The sequence below is a fragment of the Camelus bactrianus genome, chromosome 29, assembly GCF_048773025.1.
Source record: "Camelus bactrianus isolate YW-2024 breed Bactrian camel chromosome 29, ASM4877302v1, whole genome shotgun sequence".
Lineage (NCBI taxonomy): Eukaryota > Metazoa > Chordata > Mammalia > Artiodactyla > Camelidae > Camelus > Camelus bactrianus.
Window position 1 is genome coordinate 4592700 of NC_133567.1, and position 11553 is coordinate 4604252.

Below are 11553 nucleotides of genomic sequence, written 5' to 3' on the forward strand. Positions count from 1 at the left end.
GAGGGAGCGGAGGAAGCGGCAGACACTGGAGAACAGAAGAGGATTTTCAGGGTCCTTTAATCGCTGACGAGTACTAACTTGAAGCTCTGTTAGTAAATGTACAATTTGGGAGTAACTGTGGAAACATTCTGTGACAGAATTTATGACAGAAAATGCAACTCAGTGCGTTTTACTCCTGCAGAAGGTAATGCGACTTGGAAAACTGGGGCTGAGTTCTTCTCACCTGCCTGGAGCCTCGGAACAAAATGGTCTTCAGGACGCGGCTAAGGCTGTACATTTGTTTGCCATTGATCGCCACTCACTCTGGAGTGGGAAAAGCTGACACAGCTTAAAATCTTAAATAGGGCATGGCTTAGGCTGCTAACCTACTTACGCAATGAACATTCCTAGGGCATGAAAATCTGGTTACGGGAGCCTTCTTAGAAATGTCATCAGGTGTGTGCGTGGATACTAATAACAGATCAATTATGTATCTTTAGAAACAGAGCAGTTTACCAACATCATTCCAGTAAGACTACCAATTACACAAATGACACTTTGAAAGGGGACCCCAAGAAAAAGTTTAAAGTCCTCTAACTACAGACAGAATAAACCAAAAGTTAAACCTTTGCAAAAATTCTAAACAGGAAACTTCCCAGCTGATGTGAGGAGCCAGTACATTTCTGACTCCCATCTCCCCCAGAAGCTCAAGACCTTGACTGAGTTATCACCGTAAATGGACAATGTTTTCAAAAAAGATTCCGTTCACAAAAGTTTCCACTTCTGCATTTATCATAAACATTGGTTTACATGTCAAGTATGCCTCTATTCAGTAAAGCAAGATGAGCCTGTTTACTTTTTTTTTTTTTAAAGAAAATGTGTTCATTAGGAGAAAACCATTTTCATCTGCACTAATGGCAGCCAACGTAAGAGTGTAGAAAAGGAGTCTGAAAACACCGTTATAGGTACCATCTCCATTGAGCGCTGTGCGTTTTGCTTCTTTTCTAAAGCAGTCAGGACCTGGGGATTTATGTCTCTGCTGAAAACAATGCATCCAAGAGAAAGATGTCTCCACTTTCTTCAAGGTAACACCAGCACCTCTAAAGAATGGCAGTTGGAACTAGCTGTGTTAGCATTCTTCGTAGAAACTGAAGCAATAGGGTATATATATATAATAGAGACAGAGTTTTATTTTAAGAAATTGGCTCCCATGATTGTGCAGGTTGACAAGTCCACAGTCTGCAGGGCAGGCCAGCAGGCTGCAGACCCAGGGGAGAGTTGATGTTGCAGCTCTAGTCTGAAGGCTTTTGCTTGGGAGTTAAGCCTCCAACTGATTAGGCGAGGCCCACCCACATTAGGGAGGGCAGTCTGTTTCATTTAAAGTCAACTGATTATAAACATGAATCACATCTAAAAAAAAAAAAATACCTCCACAGCAACATCCTGACCTGTGTTTGACTAGACTAGGCATCTAGTCTGGGTATTGTGGTCTAGCCAAGTTGACACAGACAATTAACCATCACACTAGCCAAGAGTCAAACAGCTTCAGAGTAGAAAGATTTATTACTGACCTCTGTTGAATAGAATGTCATTTTGTTTTAGATTTAGGCTGAAACTGCCAATATTTGACCACTTTTGATCTGGGAAAAAGGCTAACTGGGTATAATGCAACACAGCATTTACACCTCCCCACAGCTGCAACGATGCTGCCTTCTTCACTCTGACGCTTGATCTGGAGACAACCTTCTGCTTATCAAGCTGACTTCTCTGGAACAGCCCTAGGACTCAGCATGAAGGAGTGTCTAAGCCTTTTGCTTAAAAAATGCTCAATTAAGGAAAAGAGGCAGCAAAACTCAAGCTATCTACAGCCAGACTGAACTTTTTTCGCCCCTTAATGGGAAACCATCAGTACCAATGTTTCAGTTAACAATAACACGAAGGAAAAAGTCTTTGAGCCCCATGGGTCTACGGTGCAACAGGCAAACTGCATTTCTAATTATGTGTCCATAGAGATTATACCTTAAGTGAATTAATCCCAAACGTACTTTTTTCAGAGTATTCTAATGATAAAAGCAAGAGCAGTTTCCTTCTAGAAACAGTCCTTGAAATATTTCATATGTGTGAACTTAAATAAAAATGTACTTAGCCTTAATGCTAAGAGTTAACAAAGAAATTCTTTTAGATTTGCTGGAATTAAGCATGTGAAAAGAAAAACCACCCCATCTGGGGTCACCAGGCATCTTCTTTACCCCTCTGAAGGAGGTGCTATGAGATACAAATATATATGTATCTTCAGTGGGTTCCTAGACTGATTGTTAACTGAATTTTCAGAATTAACTCTCTTTGGAAGCTGAGTTATGAACTGCTGAATTTTAGATGAAATGATACACACGTGCTCATCATTTTGGTCCCGATGAATTGCCAAGGGTGGGTTTTCAGCAAAATTCTTAACAAGTAGCACCCACAGGGAACTTCTCAACGGATAATTTCCAGGACTGACAGACCGTAAGTGCTAAAGGAATGCTTGATGCCAATCTTATCTCACGTGAACAAGACACATGATCAATTTACACATTCTAATAGCCTTCTTGGAATTCTTTCTGGAATTCTCACCTGGATTAAAGTTTTGATGCATGATGTTTTGACTTTTTTTATTTACAGTTTCTGTCCTTCCTTTAAAGGTACAAAAGTTTTAAAACAAAACAAAAGAAACCCTAGAACTTTACATTTCATTTCAACAACAAAGTATTGTCCTAGAGCGAGCTATTAGAATCTTATCTTTATCAAATGAGAAAATCTTTAAAATTCAAAAGAAAAAAAAAAGTTATACCAAATAGAAATTTATCATCTATTAAAATTTCAGGAAGAGCTACATGATCTAAAGCCGTTCTATAATTTTATTCATATACTTTGTGGAGTTCACATCTCTTTTTCTTACAGCAAACATAACACTGTAGGCCACCGGAAGCTGCAGTACTACTGTTTAATTAGCAGCACGTTAATATTTTCTATCTGGGTAACTGGACAATAAATAGCCTGCTTCTTTGGATGTGGATGCTTTTTAAAATGTAGTCTCACTGCAGCTTCATACTGTGATTGCTATTTTACAGAGCTTATACACACACAAAAAAATACGATCTTTGTCTATATTTTATACAAATACAACAGTAGTTTGTGAATACATTTTAAGTACATGATATACATGATAAGCCACTTGATTTCCCAATATCACAGAATAGCGATTTTTAAATGCAATAAAAATATACAAAATTCAGCCTGGAATGCAGAGTTTTTCTTTTCTATTTTGACTCAAAAACTTTATCATTAGAACATTTTTTTTTTTAGAGTACTAGTCCAAACACGTTTTCATCAGCTCAAAATACGATTCCAGCAGTCCAGCTTATGTGGGGGCAGGATGCAATGCGTTTCCGAATGGACTCCCAGTTTTTGTTAAATTCAAAGGGCTGCTAGTCACGTAGAGCACGCTCTCCACTCCACACCACAGCAGAAAGCCCACGTTCTAGTCTGAGTTACAGTCACCTCGTGCACAAAAGCTGGGTTTGTTCTGGTAACATTTGCACACGTCCAAGATTTCCTTTTGCAAGTGCACGTGAATACATCGTGGTGGGTGGTGTAAAAGTCTGTTAAGGACAAATGAAGTCACAGTATAAAAATATATTGTACACCTTGACACCTAATGTAGTCCTTTTTTTTTCCTATGGATAAAAAAATACGACTGAATGAGACAGAGAAGTTTGTAGCACCATGAAGAGTTGTATCCCAAGTCACATTAGCAGCATGATCCGACACAATATTGAAGGAGTGTTTCTGAGAAGATACACATTCATTCTGGTTCGTCTGTACCACTGGAGCTTATACAATGGAGTGTTTTATACATTAGCAACAGTTCTGTCATTTCTAAGCTAGGGAACTCATCAAAAGACACTGCCTTCCATCCTCAGCGGGTCAGTAACGTCGTAGGAGGGCCTAGGGGTGAGCTCAGCGCGCCCTGACCGCTGCGGGGAGGATCACTTTGATTGCTATGATCCCAAAGGAGCTCTGCGTGGCTTTTCAGCACAGAACTGCACAACACAACTTACGCGGATCTAGGGACTCACGACAGACCATCTCGTGTTGTAGCAGGGCCGCTGGCGCAGCGGCAGAACTAAGACGAGGTCAGGGCAGGCGCTCGCTCCTCAGAGAGGACAGCCTGCCGCCGCTGTAGGAAAACTCACTACTGACAAGGGCTCCTCCAATGTCACGCGGATCTCAGTAGGCTAGAAGCAACTTGGGCGAACTGGTATTTCTTAATTTACATACTGGGAAGACAGTGTGTTTTGAGACACGTAAACCTTGTAAAAAAATAAACCGTTGTAAAACCTTATGAAAAAGACACACACTGATTCTGTGCAATATAGCAAATTGATAAGAAAACACTGTAAAAATGTACCTGTTTAAAATACCATCTACCATTTTTGAACACAAAGCATTATATAGCAAAGGCCTACATATATATCATCTAATGGCACTTGAAACAAATTTATAATAAGTCTTAAAATAAAAGGCATAACCTATAAGAAAGTTTCTGTAAAGGTTAGATTCATTTTGAAAGTGCTATGTCTTGCAGTATGTGTAGTATAGAGGTCGACCAAGCTCTATGTGTTAAAAAAATATTGGCCTATATATGTGTATTGCTTACTAGATGAATGATCCTGAAAATACGTACTCTTTTAACATTCATTATTAGCTTAATAAAGCAATCCGCTCTGGCTCATGTTTCAGTCAGTATATGGTTTTTAAAAACCACTACTGTCCAAATTAACACAATAGATCACTATATTCCACAAGTGACTACGAATAGTAATGCACAAGCCACAAACAGGCAAAAATACATCGCTTGGAAGAAACACTAAATGAAATGAGAAAGTTGCACAAAGGGTGGTGCCTGATCAGCGGGACAAATGAAGTTTTGGTGATAGGATTCTAGGATGCAAACTGTAACAGTGACCGATAACCATAAAGATGATATTTGCACACATCAACGGGTAATATTGCTTACGGTGCCAAGAACCTTCCACACTCCTTGCTTCCAGGTCTGGTCATCTGATTTGCACAAACACGTGGAAGGGCCAACTGAATGAGGTTCAATATCTTGTCTGAGGTCAAAATTCTAAACTGAAATATTTTTACTTAATGATAATCCCTTTTTTTTTTTTTTAATTTTAACCAAGCAAAGGCACTACTAGAAATGTCAAGGATGATGATTCTGGCCACTGGAGCATGAAAACAGCATTGGCAATAATTATTTTTAATCACATCCAGTTGACATAAAAGTAAATGTCAATTTTTTTTTCTAGGAAAAAAAAAAAAAAAGAGCCAGTTCGGTGTTACAGCCTTGTGAGACCGTTGTGCAATTAAAGTAAGTGAGTCTGCCTCATGTTTAATAGAGATTCTCTCAAAAAGAGTTTAGTGACTACTACAGTCAATTTTAAAAACAAATTAACTGAATTCCCTCTTACTTGGAAGTGTTATTTCAAGTCTGTGGGGGCAGCAACAGGCAAAGGGGTGTATATATGAAAACTAAGTCCACAATTTCAGCACTGGTGCCCTGGGAGATGCGCCCCAGTGTCAACTCCGTGACGGGCGAGAAGTAGGTTAAAAATACATATACCTATGTGGCGCCATTCCCCATTTCCAAAATGCTCTATTTAATAAATCCTGGGACTCCCTTTAAATTTTTTTTTTTATTAGCAGTGAAGTACAACCTACTGAGGCCAACATCTCAGTTTACGAGTTTGACTTCTCTTTTAACAAATTGTAGACAAAATAAAGTAGTGCTTCCACACTTGTGTTTGTGATTTCTATTTAAAAATAGGTTTTCTATTTATTTGTGCTCTGTCACCAAATTTTTTTCCTTTTTTTTTTAAATGGTGATTAAAGCAATATTGAACACTAATCATTCAACTAATGATTTAAGTAAGCAATCTGTTTCATAGAAACTAAAGGAAGCAGTAATAAAGCAGAGCTAAAAGCCTACTTTCAGAGCAAATATTCTCCTAATCAAAAGCTTAGGAGCAGTTTGAAAAATTTTTAAATGTATTTCCTTATTAACATATATAATTTTAATGCCTTTGGAACACACTTTTTTTAATAAAATGTAACTTTTAATAATAAATTTTAAATACATACGTATAAAAACTACTGCTCCTAGGATTTAGAAAAAAAAAAAAATAGGAGCATGATAAAATATCAGAAGCCAAAGCTCCTTAAGAGAGCAACTTTGATTCTATGAAGTGCAGTATGTGTGTGTATATATATATAATATATATAGTGAAACCCCATTTACATTATTACAATTTACATTTTTCCACAAATTATACTACTCCCCAATATTTTAAATAACGTATTATATTCAGTAATCTGCACTCATTTTTAGAAATTCTTGGTAAACATCGAAATCTGCAGTGAGAACTGGCCCTACAGAAGAGCTTCCGTGTAGGGCTGATGAGTGCTCAGAAATATTTCTCTCTTTTTTTAAGAGATATATACTCTTCAATAAACCTTCCCCCCTCATACCCGCCCCAACAGACAGGGTCCCCGAATAAGCTGTTAACAAGTGCTTTAACAGATATGTTTCTTAGGTTGATGTCCCAACCGATTATTAGAAAAAAGCAGTTATTTGACCCTTGAGAAGATGCGCTGGTTGTGTAACATGAGGAAAGCCGGCGTAGCCACCACACTCACTGAACACAAGGTTTCTGCCTGTTATTTTCACATTAACTAAGCTAGTGCTTGCTTTGCTGTACTTTTCTCACTCTCTGAATTCCGCTTCTCTGCAACGGCCCTCCCGTTTCCCAGAGACGTGTAAAAGTGGGGTTTTACTGTATATATTTTTAGTCGCTCAAAACTTTGTGGTCATTCCTCAAATAGTTTTCGAGTGCATTTAACTTTAAAGTCTCTGTCCGAAATAGCAAAGAAAGATGAATTCACACTGAATGAGAAAGATCCCACGGGGCCAGGGCTGTTGTTTTGCTTTCTGCTTTTGGCTCTTAGGGAAAGAAAACTGTATCGAATTCGGCAAGAAGTGATGTAAGTGATACGCTTTCACTTGACTCCTGAAGGGTCTCGTTTCAACCCTGGCGACAGGGGACGTGATCCCCAGACAAGTTCCCAGGCGGAGCCGCGGGCCTCGCATCCAACTACCCATCTCCCTGCCTGGGGTCTCTCAGCGCCACCTCCCGGGCCCTCGGGGACAGACACACCTAATGTCTGTGTCCCCAGCGGCGGGCTCTGGGCTCCGGACCGACTGTGGACTGACAACCCAAGGGAAACTGCTGGCTGTGCTTGACCTGCCCTCGCCACGAAAGGTGGAACAGGTTAAAGAGCTCCATCTGGAGACTGAAGACTCTGACGCCACACACTATTAGTATTATCAAACGGGAAGAGAGCAAGCTAGGAAGTATGAGACGTGGCGAATCTCCCGTGTACTGACTTAAGGCCAACTACGAAGTAACACGGAAAGCCGTGTCACCTTGCTAGGAGTCTCTTTTTTGCTATAAATACTGGTGCTTTGTGTTTAGGTTTCGTTTCTCTCATACATGCATAATAAAGACGGCAAATAACGTGAGCCAGACAACAGCAAGTCTTCAAAATATGCTGACCTGAAATTATAGTGTAGCTAAGAAACATAGGTTACATCCCCAAACTGGATTCCTAATTTATTTGAAGCAGTTGATTATTAATCCATTTAGAGGCTAGTAGAAATTTTAAAAACTCTCAGGTTATTCACATACATTTTAGAAAATTTACATTCTATTGCAAAATTTTTTAATGAGCCAAATGTCAAAAGCTAGAGCCACTGTTAGTGGACAAAAAAAAAAAAAAGAAAGAAAAATTTAAGATCTAAAAGTAATTTGAACAAGGGATTTGTAAGACTTTTACTACTCATAATGGCTTTCCTATGTGAGAAACCATCTTCAAATGTAACAATTGGCAGTGAATCAGGACAAAATACCCAGGTAAACAAAGCTGAACACAAACGGTTCCCAAGCTCATTTGGAAAGCTAGTGTCTACGTGATGCTGGCTTAATGAAGACTGGTGCTATACAGAAGCAGAAACTTTCGTACTGTCTTAAAGTAGGCACTAAAATAAACACGGTCACCTAAGGCAGGGCTACACATACGTTTCTGTAACAGATCCGCGTCTCGGAGTCCTACTGGAAAGCCTGATGGAAACGTGGCAGGGTGGTGCTCGTGCTTAAACTGCTGGTGAACGCTGCTGACAGGGAGTGCAGCGAGCCGAGACCTATGCTGTTTGCAGGATCCTGGGGGTCCTGGGTCTGGGGCGGGAGCTGAGACACAGAAGAATGTGCTTCTTCCTGGGAATAGCTCATCCCAAGGCTCCCCACCGACAGAGGGTTATAGGGAGGCCCATTTAATGGTATGAAATTAAACAACTGAGAAAAATCCAATGCCGGTGTGTTGAGGGGGTCGCTGATGGAAATGGAGCTTTTTGACAGGGAGAGGTCCCCCGCGGCGTCATCCAGGGACCCGATCTGCGGCTCCAGCCCGAGTTTGGAGGACGACGCCTGGGAGTCCTGGGAAGAGGAGGGCGCCCCAGCCTGGAGCTCCATCAGGTAGCTCTCAATCTCCCCCTTTAGCGGCTGCTCCTTCTCGGGAAGAGAAATTGCGTATGAGGTAGAACTGAACGGGTACTTGAACGAAAGGTGGTGGGAGGGGTGCACAGCGTCCATGTCGATGGGGCACGTCATGCCCAGGGGCAGAGTTGTGATCATCTGGTGGGCGGACCCCGAGCTGGGCATGGACTGGAACGGGGTGTTGTAGAGGTTTAGCTGCAGTGTGTTTGTGAATGGCTTGGACAGCAGTTCGCTGGAAGGTAAGGACATCACCGGGAGGAGCTCGTCCTTGATAGGCACGGAGACATTGCAGGTGAAGGGATCCAGGAAGTCCACGGGCTCCGTCTTGACCTTCAGGAGCTCTTGGTTGTGACTCTTCTTCATGTGCCGCGTCAGGTGGTCCTTGCGCCCGAACCTCTGGGCGCAGTACTGGCAGAGGAAGTCCTTCCTTCCCGTGTGCACCACCATGTGTCTGCGCACGTCCTTGCGCGTGTAGAAGCGGCGGTCACAGTGCTCGCACTGGTGCTTCTTCTCCTTCACCCCGCCCGACGACTTGCCCGCGTGCGACTTGAGGTGCTCCAGCAGCACGCCCGTGCTCTCGAACGTCTGCAGGCACACCTTGCAGGTGAGGTCGCCGCTGGTGGCCGCGTGCAAGGCCAGGTGGCGCTTGAACCCGAGCTTGGTGTTGTAGTTCTTGCCGCACTCCTCGCACTTGAACGTCTCTTTGTTGGGGTCGTGCGTGTGCAGGTGGTTCTTCAGGTGGTCCTTCCGGTGAAACATTTTCTCACAATAGTTACACTTGTGGGTTTTCTCAGGAGAGTGGGTAGCCATGTGCCTTGAACACAGACATACTCTGTAAGCATCGTGACAAGGAGGGCGCGCGCTCACTGTTCTCGCGGAAGCTAACTGCTAGCTAAGGACACAGCACTCCCCGCCCCACGGCCGCGCTGTCATACGGACATGCCACGAGGACGCCTACCGCACCCAAGCGCCGCGCAACCGCAGCGTCTAACGTGCCGCTTTCGTTTTCGCTGGGTTTTAGCTATTGCAAACGCAAACGAGCAAGGCTGAATATACTCACGTAAACGTCCATACCCTTTTCTTGAAAATTCTTTGTACAGACGGAAATTCTACTCTCATTAAGCATTGCATAAAAAAAAAATCGCAAAACACTAACACATAAAAAGCCTGTGACTTAGAACACTGAAAACTAGCCAACGTCTAATCTACTTAACAATTCTCTCTGCAATTCAGCGGAAAGAGGTGTATACAAATATATACGTTGACAATGGCTTCGAAGGGCCGACATGATAGAAAATAGAATCTGAAAGACAAATAGAGTGTAATACCTTTGTAATTTGTACTTAGAAACAAAGGCTTTCGTGCAGTCTTGTTGTATGCACTTGTAGGGCCTCTCTCCTGTGTGAGAGTAGGAGTGAACCTTTAATTTCTCAACACTGTTAAAGGCCTTGTCACACAGTTGGCAAGGAAAGTTTTTTCTTGGTTTGGTTTCACCACGCTTACGTTTCCCTGAAGGGACTTTCTGGGTATCTCTTACTTCTGACAAATCACCAGGGATGACAGTGGCCATCGCAGCCTAAAGCAGGCCTTCTTGTTGGACACTTGGGAACTGCCCAACTCCACTAAATGATTTAGCTTTAGGTGGCTTCTCAAGTTTCATGTGGTCGTAAAAGAAAGCAAAAAGGGACTGGAAAAAAAAATAAGAAACAACTAGTTTGTAACTAGATTTAATTTTTAAAAGTTTTATTTGCTATGTGATGCTTTTGAATTAAAAAAAAAAAAGAAACCATAAAATGGATTCAGCTGGTCTGATGTAATATCTGTAGACTTCTTTATATTTGTCAAAACACATATTAATGCATTGCTCAGAATGGACAGTTCACAGACTCCGCCCCTGAAATCCCACCTGACAAACGTCCTTCGGAAAAGCAGTAGTGATTGCAGGAACTCTCAGGGAGCATCGAGACACGGCCCCCAACGTGGCATCACTGAGAGTCACTTTTTACAACGGACTGGAGAGCATAAACCTCACTAAGAACATAACAATGTTTCTGAAAATATTTTAATGTCTAAAAATCACTTTAATCTGTGCCAGCTGGCTTTAGTCACGCTCTGCCTTAGAGGAAAATACAGATAAGCAACCAAGAACTCGTTCAGGCACCTTGTGTGAGCCATTCGGTCCATGGAAAGAGCACCAGAGGCCTGAAAGAGTTGGACGCGCCACCCAAAGTGAAAACGGATTCTTTATACCAGTGTCATCACACGCAGGGAGACTTCTGAGTCAACAGCAGAAAGGACTTGTCTTCGTAACAAATATGCATTCTTGAAATGGTAAAACCTTTTGGTGCAATGTTAAGTGAGGATCATGGCTCCTTGTCTCTTGGTGGCGGGGAACACAATTTGGCTGAAGCAATCTTCCCCATTGTTTTTCACGTCACACAAAATCATCTGTTCACCGGGGTGAGTGGATGAGCCGGGGCTGGGGGACCAGTCTCTGTCTGACACACCTGTGACCCGTGTGAGCGGTGAGCACACCAGTGCACCTTTTGGCTCAGAGCCCCATACTGTGCAAGGAGGCATCAGTACAGAGGTGTGGCAGGTTGTAAAAGGTGTGTCAAAGTTTCAGTTCATTACTGGTGCTGGGAGAAAGAATGAAATGTACATCCTGTACCATAAAGAGTATGTCTACTTAAAAACTTTTAAAATTTATTGAAACCTCTGAAAATTCGTGGACAAGAGATAGTAAATATTATCAACTGTATTTCTCAGAGTAAGAAACCAACTCCCCAAAGATCCAATTGATACAAAAGAGTTATATGATTCGTCAAGGTTCGTGAATGCTAGTTCAGCAATGGATTTTTAGGAGACACAGAGATGATAATACTGGCAATTTCTTTCAAAAAAGATCTGGAACGTG

General features: G+C 41.9%; 1 protein-coding gene across 8 annotated transcripts in view; it reads right to left on the minus strand.

The window, feature by feature from the left end:
- Nucleotides 1–2613: 2613 nt before the first annotated feature.
- Nucleotides 2614–11553, minus strand: part of PLAG1 (PLAG1 zinc finger) — a 47729-nt gene continuing 38789 nt past the window's right edge. For 5 of the 8 annotated variants that reach the window (XM_074355126.1, XM_074355122.1, XM_074355124.1 and 2 more), the window contains 2 exons: nucleotides 9965–10323; nucleotides 2614–9450 (listed from right to left, as the gene is read on the minus strand). In XM_074355126.1, the coding sequence (XP_074211227.1) occupies nucleotides 8193–9450; nucleotides 9965–10206 (1500 nt within the window). In that variant the 5' untranslated portion in view covers nucleotides 10207–10323 and the 3' untranslated portion in view covers nucleotides 2614–8192. The remainder of the gene's footprint in view (nucleotides 9451–9964; nucleotides 10324–11553) is intronic. The other 3 variants (XM_074355129.1, XM_074355127.1, XM_074355128.1) reach the window with 2 other exon arrangements.